Below are 16,284 nucleotides of genomic sequence, written 5' to 3'. Positions count from 1 at the left end.
TATTTATTAATATTAGTTCTGCAATCTGTAAATAAATAAATGTAAATGTTAGACTGGACTCACCAGAGAACATATAAAAACAAGACCACAAGATTGAGAATAAATCTATATTTAGTTGGAAAAATACATCTACAACCCAGTATATTGGGACCCAGATCTAGAATTTTAGCACAGAGAAAGGGAGGAAAATTCATTCAAATATGGTGACACCGAATGCTCTTCATATTAAAATATTTTTTAAAGGTAAAAAGAGATACTGCAAGTAAACTTGACGTATACTACTTTTTGGTAAGGGACAGCATCAAGAAAAACACAACAGTCCAATTAACAACAGGCCACTGAGAGAATGCTATACTACTGTTGGGAAACATTACAAAAATGTCACATTAAAAGCATCACTCAACAAGAAAGCAAGGCTGGAATTGGCATTCAAAGCATATTGTTGTTCAAATAAGATTAAGAACATGTACAAGTTCAGTTGCATGATGCACAGGCATATCCAGCCTGAGCCATGAGACAGAAGTGTAATCATGAAGACACACAGTGAAGATGTCTGTGGGACAGCAGCGCCGCTGGCTCACAGTAGTTTAAATCTGGCTGTCGTCTCAAGACAGGAGCGCGGCAGTGAACGAGTCAGAGCAGGAATACTTCATTAAGGCTGGTTCAGCTGGTCTGGTGAAGTTGTTTTCTGCCAGCTGTGTCATGAAGGCAACACACACTCACGTTCATTAAATGCATGGCAATTCACAAGAGTGTTACAAAAAAGGTACAGGAGTTGTAAACGTGGAATGATGTCAAAATGCATGATTATAACAGTCACAAAAATAACTACAATCAGAGAAATCATCATGTGCTCAGTGTATGTGTAGAGAAAAAGCATATGAAACCCTGCTTAAGTTTCTATTGCTGGTTAGATCCCAGAATGAGATGGCACAATGACGTTACAACTTTGTCATAAAAAAGAGACAATGATTATGAATCAAAACAATAAGAAGAAATGTGTACACTAACATAAGGCATCTCGTAAATAATCATTAAAGGGTTATAATAAATTACGTACCATGATCTGCAATAAAGTATTGCTACTGTATCTAACAAACACAGGGCAATAACACAAGACCAAGTATTCTAATGCAAATTCAGAGGTTCTGAGTAGGTGAAATCTCATCCCATTTACTGAAAGCAGGCATTTAAAGAATGAAGAAATGGGTAAAACAAACACATTTTGGTAACACTTTGCAATAAGATAAAATTATCTTTACGTTTAAAAGTATCATGAACTAACTATGAATTTTTTTTTACAGTACAACCTATAATGGCTATAGTTAATAGATTAATGTTCATTTCTACATACACTACCAAACATTTCTTATTATTTATCTGCTTAAAATAATTTTCTAAACTTTGATATTTTTATTTGAATTTTTTCGTAACACCATAAATGTCTTTACTATCACTTTTGATTTAATTGAATGTGTTGTTGCTTAACATAAGTATATATTTCTTTAAAAAAATAATCATAATAAATCTTACTGACCCCAGTCTTTTGAATGGTAGTGCATACTAATAAATTTGTAACATTTCAAGTTGTTTTAGTTAACATTAGCGGATATATTATTAATTAACAATGAACAAGTACAGTATATTTATAAATTAACATTAACTTAGAGTAATAAATGCTGTTAAAATGTGCTTATCATTGCTAGTTCATGATTCCTAATACATTAATTTTAACGAATTGGACCTTATTGTAAAGTGTTTCCCAAATTGTGTTTGACTAATTAAAAGAAGAAGAAAAAAGTGGGAGATAAACAATACTTCCATACAACTGCATGAGCACATGACCTTGTATTACTCTTAAAATGCTGATCTGCAGGTTTTGGCAGTTGTTGAACTTTTGAAACATAGTTCACTTGGTTTACTGCGAGAAAAAGGAAAGGGCACAGTCTTGCGTGTAGTGATTTGACAGGAGGGGTTAGCTTTGTATCACTCCATTGTTCAGACACAGTGAGTTAATGAGGGAGGGCCGGAGTAGCATTACGTCAATGTGACGCCTCCAAAGATACCTGTTTCCTCCTCCACTGAGCACAAGCACTCTTCACACATTCGTGAAGCTGACATTACAGCCCTCACATCAATCCCCCCACATCTCCCTGTGACTGGACGCCTTTAAAAGCATCAGATGGGGTCAAAGCACCGCTGATGAGGCTCTGCTTATCTGCAGATATATATTAAAGAGTGCAGTCATTAAAAATAATAGTTTCCTGTGCTTCATGATACCAGCACGGCTGAGAGCTGCCCACTCTGACCTCACCCTTTATTTGCAGAAGACACAACCACATCAGTAGACACCATCACAATGCAAATAACTCATCTGTGCTGTGCCCTAAAGTGAAAAATTCATTCATAGGTTGGTTTTGTGTTTGCACCACAAATGATTTGTTTACTAGGAGCTTTGACTCTCCTTTTCATAGACAACAGGAACATTTCTAGAGTGGATACAAATAATAGCTTGGGGCTTAGCTCATTTTAAGGCGAATAGTGAATGAATGTTTGAAGATCATATTCTTTCTATTAAAAAATAAAATAAAAGGAAACATCAAAACATACATTAAGAGTTCAAGCATCCCACTACAATATAGTGCAGGGCTTTTTATCTTTAAAAGGGTTTTCTGAAGCTGGGATGCCCATTAGAAGAGGATCATATTTGGCATGTTCACTGCAGTAATGCATGAGGTCTGCAGAAGCTTTAGACACCTGCAAAGAGGAGATACAATATGAACAATAATTGTTAGATTGTTGTGACTTGTAAATGTAATCATTTGTCATTAAAGGGATAGTTCATTCAAAATTCATGCAAAACATAAAAGGAAAATATTTCAACGTTGTTGTTTTTTTTAGCTTTTTTTGGCCTTGCAATGAATGTCAATAGCTATGTGTCCATCCAAAGTTGTGAGTTTAACTTATGAGGAAATTAGAATATTGCATTTGCAAATAAAAAAAAAAACATTTCCATGTCACCTGTTTCCTTCATCACTTTCTGCAATACTGGCAAAGTATCAATAATTAAAACGAAAGTTTCTACAACTGGGGAAGCCTGTGGCTCTTTTTTCTTACAGAATAAATGATTTGCGGCAGATTAAATGCAATAACAAACACTGTCATGTTATTTTGCATTCAGATGCCTGATGTTTGGGAACAAGTTATGGGAGGTGATTATACCAAATCATTTTGATGATGGACTTTGGCTCAGGCAATTTAAAATTATTAAAATAACATTTGAGATGGTGTGCGATGAGATTGGTGCACTGGTTAGTTCAATTATCCTATCACATGATCTGTTGAGGCAAAGTGAGTTTTTGTTGTTGTTGTTGTTGTTGTTGTGCACAGAGGAATTTATTCGGTAAATGTTTCCATTGTTTTTTTATTCGGATTTAAAAAAATATCCACCTCAATTGAGAACATAAGTTGTTTTATATGTGCATTTTAAGATTTTATGCACATCTTGGTGTTTTTTTAAGCGATATACCAACATTTGCATAAAATATGAGGATGGAAAAGCTAACAATATTAAACCCACAGACTTTGACTGTATGGACAAAAATACAGAGACATTTTTCAAAATACCTTCTTTTGTGTTTCTAAGAAGAAAGGAGTGCATACAGGTTATCCTATCACATGATCTGTTGAGGCAAAGTGAGTTTTTGTTGTTGTTGTTGTTGTTGTTGTTGTTGTGCACAGAGGAATTTATTCGGTAAATGTTTCCATTGTTTTTTTATTCGGATTTAAAAAAATATCCACCTCAATTGAGAACATAAGTTGTTTTATATGTGCATTTTAAGATTTTATGCACATCTTGGTGTTTTTTTAAGCGATATACCAACATTTGCATAAAATATGAGGATGGAAAAGCTAACAATATTAAACCCACAGACTTTGACTGTATGGACAAAAATACAGAGACATTTTTCAAAATACCTTCTTTTGTGTTTCTAAGAAGAAAGGAGTGCATACAGATTTGCGTGATTAGCATACAACTAAATTAACTATTAACTTGTCGTTAAAGGTGTAGTTCATTAAAAACGGGAAATTCTGTCAATTCTATGACATTTGTTCTCCTGCAAAACACAAAAGGAGACTATTTCAACTGTTTCTGTCTATGCAGTGAAGTATGAACCTCATCACTGAGCATAAGCCTATAAGTGGACTACAGTCCAATTTACAATCAAGTTAGACCTAGGGGCTGTTCACCCAAGGCATTCTTGCATTCTACCAGCACAAATTTTCTTGTCTATCTGTGGCTGCTCCATATTTAAGATTCTGTTTTAAGATTAAAAGTCTAAAGATACATTTACATGACAACAAAAGACTGAAAGACTGAAAAGTTTTTCCCTTGCATTTTTAAAAAGTTTAGCGTACAGACGACAACGTTGTCAAAATGATCCCTGTTCACATGGATCAGTGAAAAAAGACTAAAAATGCTGTATTATGTATGCCAGGCCTGCATGCGCATAATGTCACTGTTTTCACAAATTTGTGTTTCTTTACACAGAGACGATAATGGTATTGTTTTCAAAAACTTGCACTTTGAAACCCGTTTTCAAAAGTTTGCTTTTTTCAAGCCCCCAAAATGCTATTGCCTTGTAAATGAACAGCCAAAACACACAAAAAGCTTCTTGTCTTCAGTTGAAAGTGTTGTGTAAATCTAGTGCAGCCTGTAGTGACAATTGGAACCACACTGACTACAGATTGGCATTCAGGTGGCACTTCAAGTAAGGTAGGGAGGCTCTCTTAGCATCCTAGCTAAAAAGGCCAAAGGTTTTTCTAGGGATGAATTTGTTATGTGGTAAAAAAACAAAAATAAAATGCACTAAAATATTAAACTGACAGCCCTAAAAATTAACGCAAATGGAAGTACAGGAATTTATATTGAGCAAAAAAATTATAAATATCCTATAATTTAGCTTCTGCAAGCCATCCATTTTCTAGATTTACTGCTCTGCATACTTATTTTCTCAAACAAATTCATGAAGTGCCACTTTGAATGCCATTTCTTGAAGTCTTGAAGGAGTTTCCAAGTACGCTATACATATCTTGGCTATTGTCCCTTCACAAACAGCTGTATTTATTGATTTATTTTATTTTTTAATTTAATTAAAATGTCAGTTTTGTAAAGATATTCATGCAAAGGCACAATTTATTGACATTTTCAAATCGTCTTTAGGATCATGAGAAACATGCATTCAATCAAGTGTGTCCAAATGTGTAACACAGTATTTTGACAGTAATACCATGGTATGCCACAGTACATTTTTCTAAGTGAAATGAACATTACACTTACCTTTATTCTCTCTAGGTTAGCTTCTACCCGTAGCTGTTGAACAGTCCTTCTGGCCTGGGCTATATTATTAGAGCTTTGCATCTTAGACGACATCTTCGATTATCTTCACAGACCTGGATTGAAAAGAAATGAAAAGTTGATATTGACATGCACTTTGCTTCGTTTACTATGAGCAGCCAGCAGAAGAGCAGAGTTACACATCATTTAAGTCCCGTGATTCATGAACTACATATGTGACCCTGGACCACAAAACCAGTCTTAAGTCGCTGGGGTATATTTGTAGCAATAACCAAAAATACATTGTATGGGTCAAAATTATAGATTTTTCTTTTATGCCAAAAATCTTTTGGATATTAAGTAAAGATCATGTTCCATGAAGATATTTTGTAAATCTCCTACTGTAAATATATTAAAACTTAATTTTTGATTAGTAATATGCATTGCAAAGAACTTCATTTGGACAACTTTAAAGGCGATTTTCTCAATATTTTGATTTTTTTTGCACCCTCAGATTCCAGATTTTCAAATAGTTGTATCTCGACAAAATATTGTCCTATCCTAACAAACCATACATCAATGGAAAGCTTATGATGTATAAATCTCAATTTTTAAAAACTGACCCTTATGACTGGTTTTGTGGTCCAGGGTCACATATAACAGAATTTTCTTACAAAGCGTGCAAGACAGGAAATTTGTCTGTATGTTAACACACATAGTGATACAGCAAAAGCTCTCTGAGGAGGTGCACAGGGCCCCTTTGACTCCTGCAGAAGTTGGGGGTGTTTAGTGCGTCAGGCCCCCAGTGAGGGGCTTTTCACTTGGTCTGCTTTATGACTGCAGGAGGGAGAACTAAAGCAAGCTGTGTGTGTTTGAACAGAAGATCACATGCTGCCAGCAGTTCAGTCTCTGCAGACTGTTCCTGCAGAGCACTCTTTCCGTAAACCATCGTCACTGGTTACTCTGCCAACTCATCTCATACGCAATGAGCACATGTGCACAAGCACAGAGAGACAGAGCCGGCAGTGCAGACTCAAGCAGGAGAAAAAAAAGGAAATTGTGGAGTCAAATGGGTGGTCTCTCATCGACCACGAGATAAAAAGACGGCGGTTAGCCTTCTAACATCCTAACTTTACTGAGAATAAAATAAAGCAACATTGATACCTGAAAGGTTGATACTGAAATACAAAAATGTCAGTAGTAGATACCAAAACCAGTCAAATAGCACAGCAAAATTAATATGCTAATGAACACTTCATTTGTTTGAAATAAAGAAATAGACTCAAGTCACATTTATTTATATAGCACTTTATACAATTCAGATTGTTTCACAGAAATAAACAGGAAGATAGCAGTGTTGTAAAATGTCAACAAATATAAAATGACATCAATTTCAACTAAAACAGCTCTACTGAAGACAATTGTCATTATTGAGGTCAAGTCATTTCAATGTTTATTCGGTTCAGTTCAATGGCAGTGTCGATGTTACAAAGTTCATAAATTACGACACAAATTCTGTCCAGCTATAAAGCAGCTCTAAAGAAGACAATAGTGTCATTATTCAGATCAAATTAGTTTAACGTTTTGTTAAATAACTGTTAATGTTGCAAAAGTTTCTTAATGAATAATGAAACATCTTCAAAGGCGGATCTATCGAACAAAAAAAATTATTATCCAAGTCAGTAATAAAGAACATAGTAATAAAAAGAGCAGTGCATAGTTTTCTCTTTTTATTGTTAATATACAGTGGGGCAAAAAAGTATTTAGTCAGCCACCAATTGTGCAAGTTCTCCCACTTAAAAAGATGAGAGAGGCCTGTAATTTTCATCATAGGTATACCTCAACTATGAGAAACAAAATGAGAAAAAAAAAATCCAGAAAATCACATTGTAGGATTTTTAAAGAATTAATTGATAAATTCCTCGGTAAAATAAGTATTTGGTCACCTACAAACAAGCAAGATTTCTGGCTCTCACAGACCTGTAACTTCTTATTTAAGAGGCTCCTCTGTCCTCCACTCGTGACCTGTATTAATGGCATCTTAATTAGTTTTTATTATCATATTTTTCATTTCCATTTTCATTTTAATTAAAGTTTTAGTAATGTTGTTATTTTGTGATTTGTATTAGTTTTTGTTTTTATTTTTAACGATTTTTTAAACATTTTAAATTTAGTTCTTATTATTTTATTTTTTTTCAGTTTTAGTAATTTTACAAATCAAGTTCAACTGAAAGAAAATGAAGAAAGATGTTTTGGCAAAGATGAAATAAAATAAGTTTAATTTATATTTTCTTTTGTTTAAGTATAAAGTTATTTTATTTAATGTAACAAATGGTTTTAATTAGTTTTAATGGTTAGTTTTAGTTCATGATAACCTGGCCAGAACTGTAAAAAGCACTCTTGTATAATTTACTTGGATTAAAGCAATAATTATTGCTTTTTTTAATGTCATGAAAGAGTCTGATTAAATCTGGAATCGTACCAGTCTGACAATGTCATTTGTCCAAGGACAGATTGTGTTCAGTTGATCTCAGTCAAGGTTGAGTAAGAATGCATCTCTGTTAAAGGGCACAGTGTTCCTGTGAGTGAATTAGTTTTTATTATCATATTTTTCATTTCCATTTTCATTTTAATTAAAGTTTTAGTAATGTTGTTGTTTTGTGATTTGTATTAGTTTTTGTTTTTATTTTTAACGATTTTTTAAACATTTTAAATTTAGTTCTTATTATTTTTATTTTTTTTTCAGTTTTAGTAATTTTACAAATCAAGTTCAACTGAAAGAAAATGAAGAAAGATGTTTTGGCAAAGATGAAATAAAATAAGTTTAATTTATATTTTCTTTTGTTTAAGTATAAAGTTATTTTATTTAATGTAACTAAAATGGTTTTAATTAGTTTTAATGGTTAGTTTTAGTTCATGATAACCTGGCCAGAACTGTAAAAAGCACTCTTGTATAATTTACTTGGATTAAAGCAATAATTATTGCTTTTTTTAATGTCATGAAAGAGTCTGATTAAATCTGGAATCGTACCAGTCTGACAATGTCATTTGTCCAAGGACAGATTGTGTTCAGTTGATCTCAGTCAAGGTTGAGTAAGAATGCATCTCTGTTAAAGGGCACAGTGTTCCTGTGAGTTAATGCTTCATTCGCTCAGCGTGGCTTCTGAGGGACAACGAGTCAATTTTCTGCAGACGCAGCACTGAGAGCAGAACTGTGACGCAGACAGACACGGCTCAACAAATGTGCCAATCAAACTCTGCTCACTACTCACTCACTCGTGACCTCTGACTCCTCAGCTCGATTGTTGTCCTCGTCAACTCACACCAGGCAAGCAGAGGTTCACGAGTAGAGACAGTCTCAAGATGACAGTATGATTAACCGCCAAAACCAACACCCAGCGAGCCTTCCAAGAGCCCACATCCGTTTCATTAACCCACTCCCTCTTCTTCCTGCTGTATAAATGATTAAAGATGTGTATGAATGTATAAATAGCAAAAGAACAGGAAGAGGGGGAGTCTGTTAGCTTGGACTCGCTAATAAGTGTTTATCCAGACCCACGGGATTTCATTCATCCCTCTCACGTTCATCCTGATAAAAGCCTTCATTTCTCTAGAATTTGTCCTTTCTGTGCTGGGAAGTCGATGTGTGATGTTTCCGCCATTAAAGTGCTCTTATATGCCCTCTGCTGTCTACACAACACTGACTTTGAACCATCCAGCAGGCTAACCGCTGGCTTGAATGTAGAATGGACACAGGATGCCGGCCAGTACAGCTGGCCGTTGAGGAGAGAGGACACTCAAGGTGCACTGAACTGTGCTGACTGTAATTACAGCTTTAGAGAGAGAGACCCAGCAGTCAAGCACACTCCAAAAGCTCAGGCTGACGCCGCAGCGTTCAGCCTTTTGTTACATCTCTCTCACCTCTGCCCTCGCTGTGACCCTGCCCCCAAAAACAACTGTGACGCTTCAAGAGTGAAGGCCTGTTCACACTTACATAATATTTGGCATGAAAATTCGGATTTTCACATGCAAACTGTCTATTCAGGCCTATGCGAAATAAACGGTAGCTGAAAGAAAACACAAATTCACTGCAGCTTTCTGTTTCTGATGTCCAACGGTATTTATACGTTTTCAAACAACTGTTCAGATTTTTTCACTCTGGTGTTTATCAGAAAACACCAAATACACTGGCACTTGACCATAAGTGCAAAAATCTTATTGGTTGGCCAGTTTTCTTTGCTACACGATTAATCAAATAATACTGAAAAAATCATGATATGGATTCGTTTGATTATATCTGCACGACTATATTTGTGCGATTTGTGCGAAAGGCTGCAATTGAATTAAATAAATATATGTGCTGTGTGTTTCAGCGTGAAGCGCAGCACCATGTTCTTACACAAGCAGCTATTTATTCACAGATGAGTTTGTGGCACTTTAACTTGCATTTGGGAACGCAACATCAGCCAACCATCTTCCAATACTTGTAATGAGAAGCGCTTATTATCAACAAAAAAGAAGCGTTAGGGGCTCCCTGCATTTTTTAGTTAGCATTATTATTATTGCCTTATTAATACTGTATATAGTCACAACATTTTCACCAAATTGTGCAGCCCTACAAACAGGCACAGCAAACCTGAATGTTTTTTTAATTCAATTAATGGTATGCATGGTATGCTTTTTGGTCTGATCAGATTTTAGGCTGAAAGAAAGACAAAAAAAACTGAATGAAAGGAGCTGTAGCATTGGATAGCTGGTGCTCATCTAAGGAGGGATGTGGAGGTCAGGAGGGGTTGGTTGGATGTTTGTATGTCTTAAAACGTGTAGAAACAGTGTGAGAGAGAGCAAGGGAGAGAAAGAGAAAGAGACTGTAACTGGCTTTGAAGTGTGTGACTCCAGCTGAATCACTAACAAACAGCAAGAACGGGAAACTAAGTAAGACCACCAAAAGGCAGAGTACAGACCACCTTGGGGCACAGAGCAATACTGCTGCTGACTGAGCTGCCCACCAGGCCACCCACACCCCTGCAGACGGGCCTGCGCCTCCCTCCCGCTCTGGCACTGCCGTCACCTGCTGTATCTCAGCCAGGACCAGGCGGCTCCAGCCATCGGTCCAGCCTCTGATGTAGCGCTCCAGGAATAACAGAGTACTGGCATACTGAGACCACCACAGCGAGCGGGAAATTACTTACAAATCTGTTTTACAAATTATAAATTAAATATTTACATTTTTCTATGGTGCTCTGCATGGTAAATAAGGGTTGATATGTTGTTAGTATTATGGGTGGTTGCTAGGGTGCTCTGGGTGATTGCTAGCTGGCTTATGTAAACAACAACAAAAACACCTGAAGTCTCAAAAATGCTTGGGTCCCTCCATCAGTGTAACTGTTAAAAACCAAAATCATTTAGAAAAATAACAACATCTCTTCTCAACAAGCTGTATGATTTAGGGTAATTTGCAGTCATACAAAAACACAAACAACAGTACGAATTTAGTCTGATTCACAAGCAAATGACACTTTTGAGCCAATTCTGTTCATTAATTGTTGGACTATTAATTAATTATTTGTAAGACTTACAAACTCATAAGATACAGGACTAAATCAGTCAGCACTGAAGTTGCTTACTGAATCAATGTGAGTGGAGTGGAGTAGCAACAATTTCTCCTCCGCACTCCATGCATTCAATAGTCACTCCGGAACCCGCTCCGGGTTCAGCATTTCCCGCTCCTCGCTCAACTGATCAGAAACACGGCGCCGCCTTTGTTGCATGTTGAAATTTGTGGCTAAAGTATTTCAGTATGTTTTGAAATATCACAAAGTTCTGTTCAGAACTTATATTAAATGAAAAATAAATACACAATACTAGAAGAATAGTTTTAACGTGGTTTATTGGAACACTACAATTAGCCCACGTCTATATTAAACTATGTCAATGTTTAACTCGCTTGTCTGTGCAGCGTCTCTCTACTATGGTGAAGCTGAGGGTTATAGGTACTTCAGAAACAGTTTTTAAGCTGATAAATCACAGGACAGCATTGAAAATTATTTTCTGCATTCCTGAATGTTTCTATGTGCGTGCAGTCTGTATGTTATGTGCGAGCTTGTATAGGGGTGTGCGATATGACGATTTTTGATCGTGGACGATAAAAATGTCTCCACGATCTGCTTTTGAAGAAATATCGTAGTATTGTGCTACAGCGCACATTCTATCCGATGCAGTTCTGGCGACTCCGCCTCAATATACTGTACAACGCCACATACTACATTCACATCAGTGTTAATTCAGCGGTAGAGTTACTCTCACGGGACACTGCACTTATTAGCAATCACAAAAGTACATAATTTGCATGTGCTGTAAAGCCTTGCCGGTTAAATGTTTCATTCACGCCCGTGCGCTTTCTCTAAGCATGTACCCGAAGCGTGCGCACTAAAAACCCTGTCAAACAGCGCCTGATTTCTGAACTAAGTTATCTTTTGAGCTAATACTGTCAAAACACACAATGTTTACATATAGACTTAGTTGGTTATGTCTAAAATGAAAGTAAAGAGTTGAAAGAAAACCGGATGCGTGCCTGTATATTAGATGCGTGCAGCTCTTAAAGGGACAGAACTAAACATGCTGCCGACTGTCATTAAAGGGATAGTTCACCCTAAAATTTAATTTCTGTCATTATTTACTTACATGTTGTCCCAAACCTGTAGCTATTCATTTATGTCTTCTGCTGAACACAAAAGAAGATATTTTGAAGAATGTGGGTAACCAAACAGTTGCTGGTCCACACTGACTTTGATAGTAGGAAAAAATACTATGGAAGTCACTGGGGCCCAGCAACTGTTTGGTTTCCCACATTCTTCAAAACAACTTTTATGTTCAGCAGAAGAAAGAAACTCATTCAGGTTTAAAACAACTTTTGAGTGAGTAAATGATGGTATAAAAATAAAACACTATGACAGAATTGACAGACAGATGACAGAATTTTTATTTTTGGGTGAAATATTTCTTTAATGTTAATAAAACAACAAAACACAAAGAAAAATATAAAATTTAATACAGTTGCTTTAATAGGAATCAATCTATATAGTGTTGTATTCTTATATTTGTTCATTCAATTTCTTGAATGCTCCTGCTAAATACACCTATTGTACCTATAATAAAACACTGTTTGTTTTATTTGTATATTATGTGTATTTGTAATGTGTATCTTTGTTCTTATTTTTTAATAACAAATATAAAATAATTGCAAAGATTTTTATCTTCACCCACTTTGGCCTAAGTATCCGCCATTCTTTTTTTTTACATATTGTTACCTTGAAAGGCTTTGTCTTTATAATAGGGAAATTAGTTTGGCTCTAATGCTCAGACAACTTGCAAAATAGTAAAACCAACATGATAAAGAATCGTGATAAAATCGTGAATCGTGATATTAAAAAAAAAAAAAGAAAACGTGATATGATATTTTTGCCATATCGCCCACCCCTAAGCTTGTGTGTTGTGTGCAGCAATGTAGCAGCACATTAGTGTAGAGCGGAGATTAACTACCTGTACAAAAAACTGTTTAAAAAGTGAATTCACCCAATCAATATTGAGTATCCACACACTACGAACAAACATGCTTGAGAAATTAACTCTGTCAAGCTAGCTAATGATAATGCGTGAATTCTTGATAAAATGCAGTTGTATTATGGGCTGTTGGCATAAAATCAAAAATCACGCCGCTCCACTCCTCGCTCCTCTCCCACTCCACTCTGCTCACATACTCTGGAATCAACATTAAAAGTATAGTTCATTCAAAAATTAAAACATAATTTACTCACCCTCATGTCATTTCAAACACATAAGACTTTTGTTCATCTCCAGAAAACAAATGAAAGTGTCTTTAATATTCATTTTTCTCATTTAACTTTAATATTCATTTATAATTGTTCTCTGTCCATTGAAAGTACACACAACCAACATTTTCAAGCTTTAAAAGTTAATAAAGACATTATAAATATAATCCATTTGAATCAAGCAATTTAATCCAAGTCTTCTGATGATCGCATTTTAACAGATTTAATTTAGGCTTTTATTCACATATGTGAACATACATACAAACAGCACATCAGATATGGTAAATGGACACTCAAACTTGCTTGCTTGATGTGTGAGAACCAATGAGGTTTGTTCTTGCACATCAAGCATGTACAGTTGAGCTTCTGCTTACTATATTGGATTGTAATTTTTTGTCTCCTTTTTACAACAGTTTTGATAATATAAAAACCTTAAAACAATATTTCAGTATTTTAATATGTAATTATTAGGTAACACTTTACAATAAGGTTAATTAGTTAACAAATACTGTTAATAAATACTGTAATAAATGTATTGTTCATTGTTTGTTCATGTTAGTTAATTCATTAACATTAACTAATGGAACCTTATTGTAAAGTGTTACCAATTATTATATAATTAAATAATATATAATTTTCACTATTTACAATGGGAAAATATTGCACAAAAATATATATATAGATAGGCTGAAAGAGAGATTTAGTGAAGGGTGGATACATTTTGTAGAAAACACTGGTATGAGCAAGTAATAATGATGCATGCCGTAGCAAGCACCAGTCATAACTACCCCCACTGACTTTAGGCATGAAAAAATTTCTCAGTACTACTATGTGTACTTTGCCACAATATTATTTGTTGGTATGTACACTACAGTATGCTCTAGGATTTTCTTTTTTTTTTTTAAGACTTTAGGAGAAATATACAGTATATACAGCTGCGTTTCCAACGCTTAGACAGAAATTTGTCGGCTGGTCGTACCTCACATGAGAGCCCGTGACCACAGTGACATCCCTAGTCTGACTGGACCACCATCGCTGGGACAGAATCTAGCAAGAATGCACATTAATTCTTAAGCATTCTGAACATAACGTCTTAAGATGTACATGAATTAAGCACTGTGTTCCTTAATGACTGGGTGGCGGCGTGGGTTACAAAATTCTAAGAAGAACAAGCTGTTTTTTATTCCCCTGTCCCACAATGTTCTTTTGCTAGGTCTATTATCTCTCCTTCACACGGCCTGATTGCTAAGTGACGGTTGTGCCTAAAATTGCACCTTGTGCTGCTGTAACACAATAAGGCTGTTGAGTCCTGGACACACAGTGCACAGAAAGGACAATAAAGACTGTGCTATCAGAGAACCGATGCACTCCAGCTTGTAAAGTGGGAGATAGCTTACAGCTAGACAGCAAAACATGGTAGGTTGAGGTAACCAGTTTAACAACACCCTCATGGGAGCTAATCTCTGAGAGCCTGATATTATCAGACAGACATGCTGAGGCCATGAAGCATGGGGAAGAAGGGAGACAGCCTCTCTCACAGTGACGCAAGGCTTTGGGAAGAGAAAGAGGGGGTGAGGAGTGTTGACAGAGGTGTGTATGTGCATGTGTTTGTTTAAATGAAGAGATGGGAGTCACAAAAACGTTTCCCACCCACGTAAAATTGGCAAACGCTTTAGCACTGACTATCAAGGTAATTCTGCAGATAAGAGCACATTAAGATTCTTGATCGTGGCAGACAAAAGATGACAGATTGTGTGAATGCCTTAGAGGTGTCAGGTATAGGTGCTAAGCAGATGTTGTTTAATTTACAGTGAGTACTCTGGACATTTAGCCTGTGAGTCACAGCCTGTGAGTTTCTTTCATGTCTCCAGAGTGTCTCTGACTGAGGGAATGAAGAAAAGAGGTGAAAAGCAAATGCACACCTACATCCCAGACACATCCGGGACTGAAAGACTCCAGCCGCCTCCACCATGTCTAATTCAGCCAGTTTTTGCTTTTTTTCTTCTTCTTTCTGGCTATGACATTCACACTGTTAGTGTTTGGGAATCGCCTTTACCTAGAAGTGTGTGTCTCGAAATGTCATGTTCACGCAGAATAAAAATCTCAGAGCATTATTAATGCAAATGCAGTGTAAATGCATTCAAGCCACCTCTGAGCTGCATTAAACAGTCTGTGTAACAACATCTAAATTCCACTGGGTTTTTTTTCACATTTGCTGGCACAGTCATTCTTAATATCTGATGTGAGCAGGCCAGAGAGTGCTGGAGCAAGTAAAAGTGCAGCGGTAAAATGCATTTGATCTCTCAGTCATCAAACACACAGACATCAGATCTCTCAGAGCTGGCCCACACACAACTCTGCCCAATACAATGAGGACGGGCCAGATGAGAGGCTTCAGAGACACAGACTTCACTTTCAAGTGTATGAGAATCTCACCACATCTGCATGACAGAACAAGAGGCAAAGAAAAAGAGAATCGCCATCCAATCCAGAAGAGAGGAAGAATGTGTACATTTGGGATGGGCACCCCTTCTGAGGTATGGCGGGACAGGAAATGGTGTGGCACAGTAGAGAAAGTTCAGTCAGGAACAACCAGATGCAACATCAATGAACAAACCCACCATCTGCTTCTATTAATTCACCAGTTTGGCACAAAGAGAGAAGGGTGGGGGAGAGAATGCAGACCTGCTGTAGAAGTCTGTTTGCTTTTAGACCTTGGCTATTGAATGAGATAATCTGGCATGAAATTCTGGTAAAATGGGTTGAGGGTGTGTGTGCACCTTGAAGTGGCCTCAACTGGCATTTTGTAGCATCCCCCCCCCCCTTAAATCCACTTCTACTGTAAGTATGTTCCGAAAGCAGAGGCTCCACCCTTTCCCTAACCCTTAAAGTCAGCATGAAATGAAAATTCGTTTCTCACATTCAAATGTAGTACATCTGGATTTCATTCATACTATCCATATTTATACTATATAGATACTTTTTAATAACTTTTTCTTTTTTTAATGGTCCCAAAGTATTCAGTGCTATGAATATGTAGTATGTGATTTCAGATGCAGCTAAGAAGTTTCTAGTGTAGCGAATCAGCTCATGGGGAAATATGAATAATTAACC

The 16,284-nt window shown here is 36.3% G+C and overlaps 1 protein-coding gene across 3 annotated transcripts in view; it reads right to left on the bottom strand.

Annotated features, from left to right (window-relative positions):
* Positions 1-1,677: 1,677 nt before the first annotated feature.
* The window catches only part of LOC107564436 (guanine nucleotide-binding protein G(I)/G(S)/G(O) subunit gamma-12-like), a 91,010-nt gene continuing 76,403 nt past the window's right edge, over positions 1,678-16,284 (bottom strand). For all 3 annotated transcript variants that reach the window (XM_016249531.1, XM_016249532.1, XM_016249533.1), the window contains exons 2-3: positions 5,342-5,454; positions 1,678-2,757 (exon numbers count right to left, since the gene is read on the bottom strand). In XM_016249531.1, the coding sequence (XP_016105017.1) occupies positions 2,632-2,757; positions 5,342-5,434 (219 nt within the window). In that variant the 5' untranslated portion in view covers positions 5,435-5,454 and the 3' untranslated portion in view covers positions 1,678-2,631. The remainder of the gene's footprint in view (positions 2,758-5,341; positions 5,455-16,284) is intronic.

Source organism: Sinocyclocheilus grahami, unplaced genomic scaffold, assembly GCF_001515645.1.
Source record: "Sinocyclocheilus grahami isolate Dianchi unplaced genomic scaffold, SAMN03320097.WGS_v1.1 scaffold934.1, whole genome shotgun sequence".
In the NCBI taxonomy this organism is placed as follows: domain Eukaryota; kingdom Metazoa; phylum Chordata; class Actinopteri; order Cypriniformes; family Cyprinidae; genus Sinocyclocheilus; species Sinocyclocheilus grahami.
The sequence above is the reverse complement of the archived record's forward strand: the minus strand, read 5'-3'. Positions and strand labels throughout refer to the sequence as shown.